The sequence below is a fragment of the Schistocerca piceifrons genome, chromosome 3 (assembly GCF_021461385.2).
Source record: "Schistocerca piceifrons isolate TAMUIC-IGC-003096 chromosome 3, iqSchPice1.1, whole genome shotgun sequence".
In the NCBI taxonomy this organism is placed as follows: Eukaryota; Metazoa; Arthropoda; class Insecta; order Orthoptera; family Acrididae; genus Schistocerca; species Schistocerca piceifrons.
Window position 1 is genome coordinate 521,474,574 of NC_060140.1, and position 16,764 is coordinate 521,491,337.

The 16,764-nt window shown below is 38.1% G+C and overlaps 1 protein-coding gene across 1 annotated transcript in view; it reads left to right on the forward strand.

The window, feature by feature from the left end:
• LOC124789608 (low-density lipoprotein receptor-related protein 4) overlaps positions 1–16,764 on the forward strand; it is a 618,985-nt gene that overhangs the window by 420,128 nt on the left and 182,093 nt on the right. The window contains exons 14-16 of the mRNA XM_047257023.1: positions 4,994–5,134; positions 7,364–7,617; positions 13,178–13,339. Of these exons, the coding sequence (XP_047112979.1) occupies positions 4,994–5,134; positions 7,364–7,617; positions 13,178–13,339 (557 nt within the window). The remainder of the gene's footprint in view (positions 1–4,993; positions 5,135–7,363; positions 7,618–13,177; positions 13,340–16,764) is intronic.

Below are 16,764 nucleotides of genomic sequence, written 5' to 3' on the forward strand. Positions count from 1 at the left end.
GGACCAGACATTTCAAGTAATTTCCATAATATGAATTTGACCCTGACTACCCCAGCAGAAATAATGACCACCATAAAATCTTTAAAATCAAAAACATCTTTTGGGTATGATGAAATATCAACAAAGTTAGTTAGAGTGTGATTCTGAGTTAAGTAACATATTAAGCTATCTGTGTAACCAGTCGTTTATCAGTGGAATATTTCCTGAATGGTTGAAATATGCTGAAGTTAAACCAATGTTTAAGAAGGGAGATAAAGAACTAGCATAAAGTTTCCATCCAATTTCACTCTTGCCAGCATTCTCAAAAATTTTAAAAAAGTGATGTACAATTGGCTTTATAACTATCTTATCTCAAAAAACACACTACATGCAGTTCAGAACTTGTAAGGGATGTCCCACTAGTATCGCTGATCATTCCTGGGGTTGTGAAGGTTGTAATTAAATTCTGTGATGGACCAGTATTAGTCTCTTCACTCATTTCAGAATAAAAAAAGAACACAACGAGCAATGCACAACTCAAAGCATTGGGCTAAGAGTATACAGGCATTTAACGCATTTTTTTGTGATAAATAAGGCGAGAAATATAGACACACAGTTGTGGTATATGATGTGGCTACATGGTACTGAAATTAAAGCACATTGTGGAAGGGCGGTGCACCCTGAATGTCGCAACACAGACATGTGGGCCTGTGTACATGTGGGCATGTTTAAAAATTGAAGCACACCATCAAGTTTGAATGTCCAGGAATGTTGAAGGATGTTACCATTATGTAGCAGGATAATACCCACCCATGGCTTTCCAGGGTACTTACTTTCTGTGCTGGGGCAAGAGCATCTAAAATCTCTTCCTTGAAAATTCTGCAGCTTTCATGGTCTTATCATTGCACAAAAATAGATCTTCCTCAATGTAAATGTGGTCCATCCATGGGCACATTAGCAGGTGTTCAATCATTTGTGTTTCTCCACATTCACACTGGTCATCTTCAGAGTAGCCCCACTTAACCATGTTTACTTTGCATTTTGCAACTCCTGTTCTTTATCTATTCAGTGCTCTCAGTGTACTATATTTACATTGCTCCCCTTGTGTGATTTCCTCTTTGGGGTGCAAGTTTGTATTTTGCAGAAAGTCCAACTATAAAGATAGTTGACAGGTCTTAGGTCGGCCTTCTGGCAGCAATCTCTGTTTGATAAAGCTCATTCTTGACTTAAGTTGTAACTGTTTGGTGGTTATGCATTAAGTGCCATGGGTCATTTTCTTGCTGCCTCCCCTCTATTTCACTGGCTGCTTTGTGCCTAATATTTTGTGGTGCTGTGGCTGCAGGTGGGTACATTTTATGGTCAGGTGCAGGCCTCTGGTGACAATCCTGACAGTCTCATTTAAAGTGACATCTACTTGTTTAGAGTGGCTAGACACCTCCCACACTGGTGCCACATATTCTCTGGCTGCAAAACAGAGCCCCATTGCTGATGACTGAAGAACTTTAGGTTGTGCTCCCCATGTTGAACTAGTCAGTTTACACACATTTTTCCTTTGAGATCAGTGCAGTGTTTTTTAAATAACAGTGCACAATGTAGTTGTAGCCTAACCCCTCTCTGTTCTATTTCCAACTGTCTTGAGACTTCTCTATTACGCTGGTGGAATGAACATACTTGTGTGTGTGTGTGTGTGTGTGTGTGTGTGTGTGTGTGTGTGTGTGTTTTTCTTTTCTTTTCTTCATAGTAGCCCCCCAAGGAATGCAAAGACTGTGTCAGTTTTCTTTAAACCTCTCCAAATGTTCTTCCTTGAGCAATAGTGGCAGTACCATCTTCATATATGTATCTCTTTATTTCCTGCTGGTGTGGCTGGTCCTTTGTGTACATATTGTACAAAATAGTGGAAACAACACTACCTTGTGATAATCCATTCTTTTGGTTTCTCCATTTACTTTTCTTCCTTTGGAGGGTAACACAGAATCTTCGATTCTGCAATATGCCTCTTAACGAGTAAGGCAGTTGAATGTCCTTTGTTATTTCTCAGAATTTTGTGAGGAGATGTTGATGGTTTACTGTATCATATGCAACAGGAAGGTCAACAAAGAGAGCAGCAGTTGTCAGTTTCCTTTCAAAATCTTCAATGTGTTAAGTCAACATGTTTCCCTGGTCTGAATCCAGCTTGTTCAGGTATAAGTCTTGTGTCGGTTTTGGTTGCTATTCTTAACAGTGTGATTGTTCCAAATAACTTATATAGGTGGCAGATTTATAAAATAGAACGGATTGTTTTTGGATCTGTTGGCTCTATGCCAGGCTTTAGTAATTCTACTACTTACGCTTTCCCAAACAGGTTGTGAATCTGAAATGTTTCCAAACATTTGTCTGGCATCCTCACTAGCCATTCTTTAGTTTTTGGACCAAACTGCTTTATTTGTTCAGTTCATATGTCATCAGGGCCTGCTGCTTTATTTTATTTCTGTTCTCACACTGCTCTTCCCTCTTCTTCAGGTGAGAACGGAGTTTCTAGAGATTTGCCCTCTCCTCCTATGTTTCACTTGAGACTCAACCTAGTCACCTTCTGTCTTGACTTGCCATTCAGTAGCAGCTGGTAAGTAATCTTTGCTAAGGTTATTTTGACTATTCAGCAGAAGTGTTGCTGGGAAGCTCTTACAAATCCTGCACACTGCACCAATCTCTCCCTGTGATTTCCATATGTTTGCAGCCCTGAAGAAAGACATTCATGACCATTGATTTGCATGCCTGGGCACACTCATGGTTCTGTAGCCATTGACAATTATTTTTGCATGAAAGCACTGACTATTTTTGTCTCACAGTGTGATAAATCTATCAACAGTTATGGTGGTTATTCTTGAAGTAATAAACGGTTTGCTTATTTTTCCCTCTGCCTCATTTTCATTTGACTTTTCTTTGTATACTACACTGAAATCAAGAGTCTTGGATGCCTACAGTATCAGTTGTTCATACCCATTGATGATTTTGTGAGGGGATGGCCCCGACATTGTGATATTAGGCATCAGTGACCTGACTGAGGTGCTTAGATGAGCCATTGGTACTTGCTTTCACCATAGGAACCTTTTCAAAAAGCTATTTTCTTTATTTACTTATTTATTTATTTTATTTTTTCATTTTTAATGGCTTCCCAGTACAAAGGTCATGGCAAAATATAAGTGGACCTTTGTCAGTGCTGTACACCTGTTTCTTCCTTTATAGACACGGGGGAAGGCTAGGAAGGCTACTGCCTCTGTGGATGAAACATTAGTTTTACCCATTTAATGATAGTAATTTTACAGTATGGTATGGCTCCATATCCATTTTATGTTGATTGTTAAGGATGAAATTGTTCACAGTTGAATGGTCAGGTGTCAGTGTTCAATGGGCATAGTATTTCAACAAATGACAATGCTGCCATCATCAGATGTGTTGATGAACTGACTGCTTAGAAGCTGGCACTGTGCTTGTGTCTCTTCCCTACCATCCTCGGTTCATGCCTAAGGGAGGGCACATGTCCAGCATCTCCTCTTGCCAACATGTCACTCTGTCTGAAGCTCATGTCCAGGGACAAGACATGGTAGCATATCTGCTGTTACTCTGCCTGCTGCCAAAGACAGTTCATTGTGGGATATTTCCTTCCTTCATCAGACTATGTGCAAGTTAGCAAGCTTTACTAAGGATATAGACACTGTCACAATTGATCAGTGGTTCCCTTACTTGAATCTCGACAGATACTTCAATGACACAGTCCAGAAGTTAGATATCTGTGTCATAAGCGTAGGGTGGTCATAATCTATTCTGTGTAGTTCCAATAGAATGTGTCCTGTGACTGCCAACTTGTTAGACTGCCACAGTCTGGTGTGCTGTTGGTATTCTTGGCAGTGATCTTCAACAGTGTGCACTGTGTACTCCATACATTTCAACCCACATTGGCAGGGGATCTGAGAGAACCCAAATTTCCAGTTCAAGGTAATCTTTGACACTGCCAAGAAGTGCCCATATTAAAGCTGGTGGCCAGAAGCCTGTCTTCAATTGGTGTTACTGGAGAATTCCTCCTACCTTTCCATATAATGCGCCATAAACTGCAATAAACACAACGGCTACATCTTCCTGTGGTTCCTCTTCTGATTCCACTGTTCGTACAGTCAGTATAGCACACAGGGCTCTCCAAATTTGCCGCTCCAGGCAGCTGTTCTTCCAGAACACTGCCCTCCGATGTTCAAGTTCATGGTTGATACTCTCATTGTTGGGAGCACCTTGTTCATGACCATATGATGAAGATGTCATCAACATGGAATTGTAGGTTTCCATTGGGTTGATTCCAAGCTTCATCCTCAAAAATGTTCTGTTTAGATGTTGGTGGCATTTGGTGTTACTGGATTCCCCATAGCTACCCCTTCTGTTAGCAGTCATATAAACCACCACTGAAAATAATGTCAATGTCAAGAAATGCCTAAAAAATAAAGATAAATAGCGTAACGTAATTACTAAAGTAATTAAATTGAAGTACCGTGTGTAACAGAAAACCTTTTTTGAAAATGGATCATGTCAGCCAATCTGGTTATGGTGTCCTAATAGTTTTTCTTTCTACCTAAGGAAAATATAATGCTTAATCTCTGTTTTTCGCAGTGTAAGAGTGCCTATTTGTGGAGAAATAGTACACTTAGCACTTTCTGTCTGTAGCATTTAAACTGTTGTGAACAGCAATTCATACAACAAATAACTGAGGATCTTGGGTGTAAATACAATTCTTAGATGCAGAGGCTGACCCTGGATAGGGGCAGCATGAAACGAGCTATAAGGCTGATGACAAAATAACGGAAACCAGTGTGAGGAAGTGCACTGTAGAAATGAGAATAAGTTTGCCAAAATTATCATGTGCATGAAGATGTGCATGATGTTCCTATGTGTGACATGTATAGTGTGTGTGTGTGTGTGTGTGTGTGTGTGTGTGTGTGTGAGACAGAGAGAAAGATAGATATCTTTGTAACTTGAAGCACATTCATTACAGCTATCATCCTCAGCGACAGCCACAGTACCGAAACAGATGTATGGGTCCTGATGGAAATTTTGCCTGTTCACACATGTGCCTACCGAACAGAAGCAGCTACCAATGTGTTTGTCCAATGGGACTCAAACGGCAACCAGACGGGTGAGAGGACATTATATTGATTTATGAAAATTTTATTGTATAAAATGCGTGTTTCACCATCAGCTGCTGATATTTGAAACACAAATATCAACTTGTTTCAGTCATAGACCATCTTCATGGATTAGGGTTAAAACAATTTCAGCCACAAAATCACATCTGTGATGACATACATAATGGTCATGTCTCATGTGTAGAGCATGTCACAAATTCCAGTATACAACACAGGAATTTTAGAAGCAAACATACTAATACCCTTGGTAGCTGAGTGGTCAGCACAACGGAATGCCATGTGAAGGAGCGTGGGTTCGATTCCCGGTTAGGTTGGAGATTTTTGTCCACTCAGGGACTGGGTGTTGTGTTGTCTTCATCATCATCTCATCCCCATTGAGACGCAAGTTGCCGAAGTGGTGCCAACTAAAAATACTTGTACCAGGCAACCAGTCTACCTGACAGGAGGCCCTAGCCACACAACACAACATTTCATTTCATTTCACTAATAACAAATGTAAACAAAGCAGCAGAGAGTACCTCTCTGTTTACACTTGTTATTAGTATGGTTGCTTCTAAAAATCATATGTTGTATGCTGGAGTTCATGACAAGCGCTATGCATGAGATATGGCCATTATGTAAGTCATGACAGATGTGATAATGTGGCTTAAACTGTTTTTTAACCTGAATCTGTGAAGATGGTATGTGACTGAAACCGATTGATATTTTGGTTTAAAATAAAAGCAGCTGATGGTCAAACATGCATCTTATACATTACTTGATGGCTGTTGGTAGTCATCTCCCAAAAATGTTGGAAAATTTTACTCCTAAATATTGTAAAGAATAGCTTCAGAATGAAATTAATAAGAGCAAATTCTAATAATATGGATTGTTATAAAATAAAATAAACTCATTAGATTTTATTTCAGTAAGTGTCTGTTATATACTTTGTCATAGCATTTAACATAAAATAAATGTGGCATTTGTTTCAGTCTCGGGTAGATAATAGCTACTTAACAGATAGATACGTTAACATTTAACCCTCACATTTGTCATGTATTGCATCAAGGGGAGCCTTGTGTACCATATTTACTCGAATCTAAGCCGCACCTGAAAAATGAGATTCGAAATAAAGGAAAAAAAAAAAAAAAAAAAAATTTCCCGAATCTCAGCCACACCTGAAATTTGAGACTCGAAATTCAAGGGGAGAGGAAAGTTTTAGGTTGCACCTTCAAATCGAAACAAAGTTGGTCCATTGTAATATGAGACACAATTTAGGTCGAATGAATGACGATACAGCTACAGTAGTTTGGTTTGAGTTGTAAGCTTAGCAGTTAAGCTTTACCAGGTAGCCATTGCTATGCGTCAGGCGCTCCGTCCGTATTTTTTGTATTACATTGAAATGCTGCTGCATTCGAAGATGAGCAATGCGGAATTTGTATTTACTTCATTGGATAATGTATGAAAATGCAGTGGTCGAAACTCGGGGAGGAGAAAAAAAGCTCATCATCCACCTTTTTTTTTTTTAATTTATTTACTGACGCAGAGGTTTCGGTGCCAGTATTTATCTTTGTGCCTACAAATCATGCCTGTGTAGCGCTACATACATTCGACAGCAGAAGTTAGTTGTGGCGGTACCTACCAACATTTTTCGGAACTTCCGCTTGCGTTGCACTCGATTCTAAGTGCAGGCGGTTTTTTGGATTGCAAAAACCGGAAAAAAAGTGCGGCTTGGATTCGAATAAATATGATAGTTAAACAGATTGACTACTATATACACCATGTATTTAAACTTCATATTTCTATGTCTTCCATCTTATGACACTGTCTTCACAACAAGGAAAAATAGAGAATAAAAGTAAAATCAAGGAACAAAGTGTGCTTTGATCTGCACTACAGTTGTCTTCTTTACTTTTTAGTGTTTTTGGTGTGAAAGAGTTTGAAATATACAAAATCATGTCAACAAAGACAATAGCTCACTATATAGGAGTGTCCTCGAGCAGTCAATAGACACATGAAAGGATCTTGCTCATTGCATAGCTATTAAAGGTGTGTGTGTGTGTGTGTGTGTGTGTGTGTGTGTGTGTGTGTGCGCACGCTCGCCCTCCTCTCTGGGGGCACTGTTTGTCTGTGTTTATACCATTTTTGTTGGGGGTTTTATTCATAATAGTATAAGAATATCACATAGTTAAGTACTGTGACACACTGAGAGAATTTACGAGTTTTGTAATTATTCATAGGAGAACGTGTGATGCATCTCAGGATGAGCTCCTACTATTTGCAAGAAAGAAAGATCTGCGAATTCGTCAACTGCATGCTGACAGCAACAACAGTGTAGATATGGTCATTCCACTTGATGGTGTTCAGTCAGCTGTGGCATTGGCATGGGACTCTAAGACAGATTCCATTTTCTGGACTGATGTTGATGCAGATACAATAAGCAGAGCTCATCTTAATGGAAGTAATGAGGTTGTTATTGTATATTCTAATTTAGGTAAGTGTCTAAAGAAAGAACAGCAAAAAATTAAGCCAGTACTGCAAGATGATACATATGCATTCAGAAGTTGATAGATTGGCTAATTTTCACAAACTGTGGTTTCTTTATCTGATAGGTGAGACACTAAGTGTCAGAATAATTAAGATTTTGATGATTTTCTATTTACTCCAACCCTAATTTTACCATGTGCTCTAAAAGCTGGTCACTCCATCAGTTTCTGCCTGTATCTTCCAACAAGGTGCAACACAGTAGCTATACTTTTCAAGTCAAGTTAGTTGTGTATGAGAGAGTCAGTATATACTGTGGTTCTTCTGCAAGATATTATGGATAACTATCATGAATTCATTTTTGTGTTGTGTAATAGGAAGTAAGAAATAAAGAGGCACACCATTCACAGCACAGACAGGAATGTATCAAAGAATGGGGATAAAGGAACTGTATTCTCTATCCTGTTGCTTTATAGACAACTATTTCTTTTCATACCAAGAATGAATTAATTTTTTCTCTCCTCCTAGTAAATATCAAACCGGGATCCCCATATTATGGAGTATCTATAAAGATGGATAGAAATACATTACTTCAGGTAAGGAGTTCACTATACTGAACATTTATGACAAGTTGAAGCTGTGTGCTAGGTGTCTGGGTTAAAGTTGTAGTCTGACAACCAGTTACACCCGATCATGGATGATGGATAATTTGGAATTTGTTGGTTATTTGTGTTTCCTACCATGGGTGCTCATAGTCTCTCTCTTGATAATTTGTTCCATTGTTTACTAAAGATAGCTTTACTTCTTCATTGCCAGGACTTTCTGCTATGAGTAGACAGTGATATTCATACAAGTTAAAGTCCAAGATTATTACTAGCCTTTGTTGTCTTAATGCTTCGGATATTTAAAACATATGTGTAAATTGATATTGGTTGGATTTAATAGCAAGAGGGAGTCTTCAACTGTCTGAAATTTACAGCAATTAATGTTCTGCAATTCAAAACAAAACTAAATTCTTGATTGATTTTAATATTTTCCAATTTTCCTAGTTTAATCTGCATAGACATATGCACTAGAAACTAACAAAATGTCTATGCAGTCAGCAAATGGGTCATACTTACCCGATTACAAGACGACGTTTTTCTCCCAGATCCATCATTCAAAAAATAAAAGGGTCAGCTCATATTCACAGATTACGCAATTGCTACTGAGGTCAATGTTTTTACATTGTTCAATAGATTAATATAGGGATTGTCTTACATTTACAGATGAGCTTTGGCTACTGAAGTTTCATACAGATTAATTTGAATAATCCCAAAGGGTATAGTGTAGCAAACAATGCTTGCATTCAAATAGGCTTGAGATTTCCTGATACGCCAAAGCACTTGACACAGTATCGATCTTGCTTGACCAGTGACGTGACATTTGACTCACAATGCTAGTGCAAGGGATACGCAAGGAGCTATGTATTACTGACTACAACACTCTAATGCTCTGCTTAAAAACTGACAGTTTTGTGAAATAACATTAAAGCCTTTCAACTTACAAACTTTTGTTGTATTTGAACAGATTTGTAATAAATGTTCTCTTACATATGGATACCGTATGCATATATTTATTCATCTTTTTAAGTAAAGATAACACTCAAAGGCAAAAATATTGTTCTTCAAAACAATTACTTGACTCTGAACCTAAGTCAGTATTTTATTTGTTAGAATAACACGGAAAAACATTACCAACTTTTTTTAATCAGCTTTGGAGCAAGGTAATGAAATTTCTAGTACCTTCCACCGCGGAAGTCGAACATGCGCCAGGACAAATGGACATGGTCAGCCCATAGAGGGCTCCGCCTCCGCGGCAGCTATTCCGCGCAGCGGCTCTCGCACAGCAAGGGCGCCACCGCTATGCCACGTGCAGACAGCGGCCAATAGCTGCTCCCTCCAGTTTCGTATATAGGGACCCGCTCTGCCCTGGTCCAGTCAGTCTTGCACTCACTCTGGATTTCGTTTCTATCTCGGCGGTACTGCGTTCTGATCGTTGCTCATTGTTGACATTTGCCTGGCTCTGGTTCTGAGTGGATTTACTGTTGGTGTTTGGTGTTGTTGTTTCCACAAGCCTCCATTGTTTATCTCTTCCTTGTTATATCGGTCATAGTCGGTTGTTGTCAATTGTCATTGGTCTGTCGCCCGACTCGTCCCGTGTTTACCCGGTGGTGCATGCTCCACTGCCAGCGGCTTCCCCGCCTGGCGGCTCCGATCCGCAGCCCAAGGCGTTCCCGCAGTTGGTTTTGGTTACTACAACATTCAGATGAAACAAGAAAGAAAATTAATTCAGAATTAAATTTCTAAAAATGAAATAAATCACATTAAAGTGACTGCAGTTATCACAAGAATAAATTATGGCTGAAAGACCTGTTTCCAATATAGTAGGAACAGAGATAAGTACATTGCAGTTTCAAGAGTTGGACTGGATCATGATTGCGATCTTTTATTAATGTATTAGTTGCTGTTCTTACATATGACCCGTACCCTGGAAAATACTGCTGTCCATGTTTCACTGTTGCTCAAGAACAGCACTATGGGACATTGGATGGGGCACAGTGAAAGAAGCTTGGCTATGAGCGAGCAGAAATTAAGTTGTGTTGCCAACCATGGGAATGCATGATGGGTACTTTGGGTCTTTATGAACATCTGCCACATTTAAACTGCAGTTTTCCTGGATTCATTTGCATTTGGAATTGAATTGACTTTAAAACTGGGCAGCTACTCAACAATAACATACATTTTTGCAAGATATGCTAAACGTCTAGACTGAGGCCAGTGTTGCACTTACGTGTTCTATGCAGCAATGTTGTCGATGCTCTCCATGAAGTATGATGGGAACAAGTGGCAGGGAGAGGTGATGTCAGCTGCTGGTTTTTCACAGGCAACAAGAGAGAGCAGCAGGCAGATGATATGTTTGCAAGCAAGAGACAATGCAACATCCTCGTGTCAATATAGAAGTGAAATTTGCTGTGATTTCTTTGAGGTGGGGGGGGGGGGGGGGGGGGGGGGGGAAAGCAACTGTGTTCTCAGATCCCACTGCAAAATATTTGGATGAGGCAGCTAAATATTTATGACAATGAAGATAAAAATTTAACAGCTGTCCTGTTAAGATGATGATGATGCTGATGAAAAATAATGGTACCACAGATGACAGTCTAAGTGAACAAAAAGGCAGTAAATTGTTTGTATTTATTTATTTTATTTCTTCTTATATTATCAGAATGTAGATAATTAAAATTTAAATTTTTATTTTCATTGCCGCAAATATTTAGCTGCTTTATCCAATATTTTGTGGTGGGATCTGAGAGCGCAGTTGCTTTCTCCCCCCCCCCCCCCCCCCCCCCCCAAAGAAATCACTGAAGACTAAGGGCTCTCATGGTTATGATGGAGTGTCTAGCAGTACTGTGCTGCACATATTAACCCTGTATTTAGACATATTTGTAATTTTTCCTGTAGGGATGGTCGGTTTCCTGAACGATTCAAGTACTCAGTAATAAAGCCACTTTATAAAAAGAGAGAAAGAGATAGTATAGATAATTTTAGACCTATTTCTATGCCATCAGTGTTTGCAAAAGTTATTGAAAAGGCTGTGTATGTAAGGATAATTGATCATTTTATATCACACAATTTGCTATCAGCTGTACTGTTCGGCTTTAGAAGTCATTTAACAACAGAAAATGCTATATTATCTTTTCTCTGTGAGGTACTGGATGGGTTAAACAAAAGAGTTTGAATGCTTGGCATATTTTTGATTTAACTAGGGCATTTGATTGTGTTGGTCACAAAATATTGCCCCAGAATTTGGACCATTACAGAATACGGGGAGTAGCTCACAATTGGTTCACCTCTTACTTTAGCAATAGACGGCAAAAGGTGTTGATAATGGCTGTGATGTGGGGTCTGAGTGGGGTATGGTCAATGGGGGGGGGGGGGGGGGGGGTGCCCCAGGGATCAGTGTTGGGACCATTCCTGTTCTTTATTTATATAAATGATATGCCCTCTTGTATTACAGGTAACTCTAAAATATTTCTGTTTGCTGATGACACTAGCTTGGTAGTAAAGGATGTTGTGTACAACATTGGCTTGGTTTCAAATAGTGCAGTACATGACCTAAGTTCATGGCTTGTAGAAAATAAACTAATGCTAAATCACAGTAAGACTCAGTTTTACCAATTGCTAACCCACAATTCAACAAAATCTGACGTTTTAATCTCACAAAATGGACATATGATTAGTAAAACTGAAAAGTTCAAATTTCTAGACATTCACATAGATAGTAAACTGTCATAGAAAGCCCACATTCAGAATATTGTTCAAAGACTTAATACTGCCATTTTTACTATTCAAATGGTGTCTGAAGTTGGTGATCGTTCGACACGAAAATTAGTCTACTTTGTTTATTTTCATTTGCTTATGTTGTATGGTATTATATTTTGGGGTAACTCTTCCCATTCTAAAAGGATATTTTTGGCTCAGAAATGGGTGGTTCATACAATAAGTGGTGTAAGTTCATGAACCTCTTGTCGACCCCTGTTCACGAGTCTGGGTATTTCGACATTGGCCTCTTAATAAATATATTCCTTGTGAGGTAACGGATGAGCCAGAGGAATCATGATACCTCAAAAAGAAACATGTACATTACTATTATTTGCATAATGATTTGGATGGTGTAATAAGATTTTCAATATCTTTATTAGTTTAAAGTTTAGTATCTGACGGTAAATTATACAAGTAACACCGAGCAACAAATTTCCAAAATATAAACACTTCATCTGATTTTGTTGATTGCCATGTCTTTAGAAAGCTATTAGTTTAAACCTAAATTGGTATGAATTACAGGCATGTAACTTATATAGTTCATGAATTATTGGAGGTCAAAGTGGTCGATTACTATCAATCGCGTCAGACCATAAGTACTCCACAGTTACACAAAAAAATGGTAGCAGCATGCTTATAAACATACTTATTCATCTATGTCTTTGTTTATATCCAATATATACTATTCATGAAGAAACTGGTTAAATATTTACTGTGTTTTAGAAAGCACAGAGACATTAGGCTATTGGCCTACCTTTTGTTCTATTCCTTTGATATATGTTTATTTAATTTGTTTATATATCTAATAATGTGTGTGTTAGAGCATGTTTATGGTCCAGCCATAGGAATATTTATTTAATTTCAAGTTATTTAAATGTAACTCCAGTATCTTGCATGTTTCATTATGTTTGTGAATGTGCGTTCGCTTGAAGCTATGGCGGGAGCACTCTAGCCAATCACAGCGCTCGTGAATGGGGAGACTGGATGGAAATGAGAGGAGAGTTACACAGGTCACAGAAAGTGCTATGAGGTTCAGCATGAACCTTTTACAGAAGTTAATGTAGTGCAAGGCTGATATTGTCAGATGAGCTATCCCATATGAAAACAAATAATGACAAACAATATAAGTTTAAAGCTCTAAAATTGAAAACTTAATGTATCATCCTTAACAATTTTGTCTTTCTACTTATGAAATGATTTGTGTTCCAGAGTCTCCTGCTGGCTTAGCAATGGACTGGGTTACCAATAAATTATATTGGACTGATGCTGGCACTAACAGAATTGAAGTTGCTAATCTTGATGGAAGTATGAGGGCTCTTCTTGTTTGGGAAGGACTTGACAAACCTCGGGACATTGTTGTTGATCCCATTGGTAAAGCATTTCAGTATTTTTGCAGATTTTTGGCATGTAATGGAGTCTTTAGTAATTAGCATATCTCCTAGTTCACCATTTTACCATTCACCTTTGTGAGTTATTTCATGTATAGAATGTTTTAAGAACAGAGACAATTTTCAAAAATAATTGCAAGGAAGCTTCTTGAACATTTGAATTTTCCACAGATATACTGCCTTAGGGGGACAGACGACTCACCTCGTCTGGCCCATTTACCTTATTCTGATGATATTTTTCTATTAACTCAGAACTGATATTGATACCATTTGTATGACCTGAGGCAGAAAAGCACAGCGTATTTCTCGAAAATTCATTTGATTTTACAAGATGAAAGGTAGTAACCTGGGGTAGATTTTAGTTTACCTGTAGGACTACAAAGCTTTTTTCCCCCTAAAAGAACCATTCAGCTTTACAAATGTTTATTTTTTACATGTATATACAAACAACCATGGGGTGCTTTTTACAATTAAGTTTAAGATCAAAGTCTTAATTTACCTTCCACAAATGTCCATTATGCTTTCTCCTTACATAAACTATCAGCATCTTGAAACTCCTGGTGCAAGTGTTGAATGCTTTGAGCTGTAGGAGGTGCAGTTGTATACATGTGATGAAAATAATGCAGCACAGTTGTAACTGACTTGCACCTGTTGAAACAGAAAATGGATTTGGTTGCTGGGTTATTTTCATGTTGAGTTGACACCCACTGGGTATTTAACAGGTTAGTGAGTGAACATACAAACTAACTGTGCCAGCTTATACCAAAGTAAACTTTTAATTTTGATGCCTAAGTTAAAATTCACCCACAGTCTCTATTTTATTTCGTGCAGAATATATAATCTTGTGGAGCTGGATGAATCGTTGTGAAGCGCCCTGTCTAATAAAAATATTTCGTCTTAGTTTTACTCAATTGCTGTTTCACATCCAACTATAGAGAGGATATTATGAAATCACAATCATGTAATGTAAGAGGATAACAACTAATTTTAAAAAATACTGAAACATCAACCTGAAAACACACACACACACACACACACACACACACACACACACACACACACACATACACACACACACAGTCTTTGCAATTTACTACAACAGGGACTCAAAGCCATTATTACTATTGAATGACAATGGCTTTCTATAAAATGAATTGTAATTGTTCTTTCATATAAAGTCTGGCTTTGCTTTCTTTAATGTAAGACATGGTTTTGCTGTTAAAATACTTTTAAATGTTTGTAATGCACTTTTTGTTAGACATACTTTACAGGAATCTTCAGTGGCTTTTAGTACATGCTTGCAACTGAATATAAACACTAAGTGTGCAGAAATATAATTTTAATGTCACGTAAAGAGAAAATTGTATTTGATTTTGAGACATACCTTTCAAACACTGATGGGTTGACTATTATTATGGATTTTGATATAACATATCATGTTCTACAAGAACAAAGGTCCAAAACTGGTAACAACATGCAGTATGGTATATCACAGTAATATTTTCTATGAAAAAGAAACTGAGATTTCTGCTCTTGAAAATTAAGAAAAAAAGGAAAGTGAAAAAAAGATGTTAAAAATTGACACACAGGGGAGAAGGATTATTCCATATGCACAATGAGTGACTCCTTCTTTAAAGGAAAAGTCCATAGTCATCCATTCAAATACCATATTTATGATTATCTAGTAATGTTTGTCTAATGAATCTGTACTACTGCAATGTTAACTAGTAATTCTTGCTGTTTCTACTTGTCATTTGATGCTGCTATGCTGATGATACTATTTCAAAAGATAGTACAATGTGGGTGATAGGCACAAAGATAGCACGATGTAGGTGACATTGCGGAGGGTTGGGTCTCAAGAGACAAAAGGAGTATTCAATACATCATATTTGGAACTGAGACAATCTACAACACCTGTGAAGAGTTAGTCTGTGTATTATAACTTACACTTTTTGCAAAATAACATTACATTTCCTACTGAGACCCTGCATGTCAGTAATCCACAATGGATTGAAATTTTTAATAAAATTGTTAAAATGCAGGCAAACTGCCATTTTGTGAATTTCCCAAGCATTATGCTGGGCCAGCAAGTCACAAAAATCATTGAATATGATAATAATGGAGTCAGAGAGTGGCCATAGCTCCTATACCACTCCATATAACTGACTACATAATGAATGTAATAGAGGGAAACATTGCACGTGGGAAAAATATATCTAAAAACAAAGATGATGTAACTTACCAAACGAAAGCGCTGGCATGTTGATAGACACACAAACAAACACAAACATACACACAAAATTCAAGCTTTCGCAACCAACAGTTGCTTCATCAGGAAAGAGGGAAGGAGAGGGAAAGATGAAAGGATGTGGGTTTTAAGGGAGAGGGTAAGGAGTCATTCCAGTCCCGGGAGTGGAAAGACTTACCTTAGGGGGAAAAAAGGACAGGTATACACTTGCGCACACACACACACACACACACATATCCATCCGCACATACACAGACACAAGCAGACATTTGTAAAGGCAAACAGTTTGGGCAGAGCACCTTTTCCTTAAAGTCCTCCATAAAGGAGTTGGCCACCAAATGTGACAAAGGACTACCCATGACAACACTTTCAGTCTGTTCATAAAATTCATTATTAAATAAAAAATATGTCGAGGTACATGCAAAGTTTTAAATCCATGGCTTTTCTGTCATTCACGGGATACCTATAATCAGAAATAGGACAGATGCTCAGCAAACGCAAAGTAAAAGTGATTTTTCACCCTTCACAAAAGACAGCAGTACTCTTGAGTTATGTTAAAGATGATTTGATGCTTCGGAAGCCTGGTGTTTACAAGATCCCCTGTGAGTATGGCTATTCATACATTGGACAGATGACACTTACAGTCCATGAGAGATGCGCAGAGAACCACAGGTACATCTGGCTCTTGCAGTCTAATAAATTGGTGATGGCAAAGAACTGTATTGACACTGGGCACTCAATGGTATACCATAATGTCAAAAGTTTAGCCTCGACTTCACCTTTCTGGGACTCAGTAGTGAAAGCAGCAATTTAAATTTGGTTTGCAATGAATTTAATTAATAGAGAAAGTGGCTTCAGATTGGACAAATGATGCAATCAAGCAGTTTATGTTATAAACTCACAAAGAAGTCACAACAGTGCAGCTCACAGTGATACGTCAATATCAACGTTGGATCAACTGTGCAGCCGTAGATCTAATTTCATGCATATGTTGTACCTCTTTGCCGCTGATCATCGTCTCTGACACCTTTTGTATCTATAGCCGCATGCTCAGTGGCATAGACCACGGGTTTAAAAGGATGGGCCGAAATATCAGACAAAAAATAAAAAATTTGTGTGGTTGCATGCCCAAAATTTTGAGGATAATTGTGTTGTGTCCA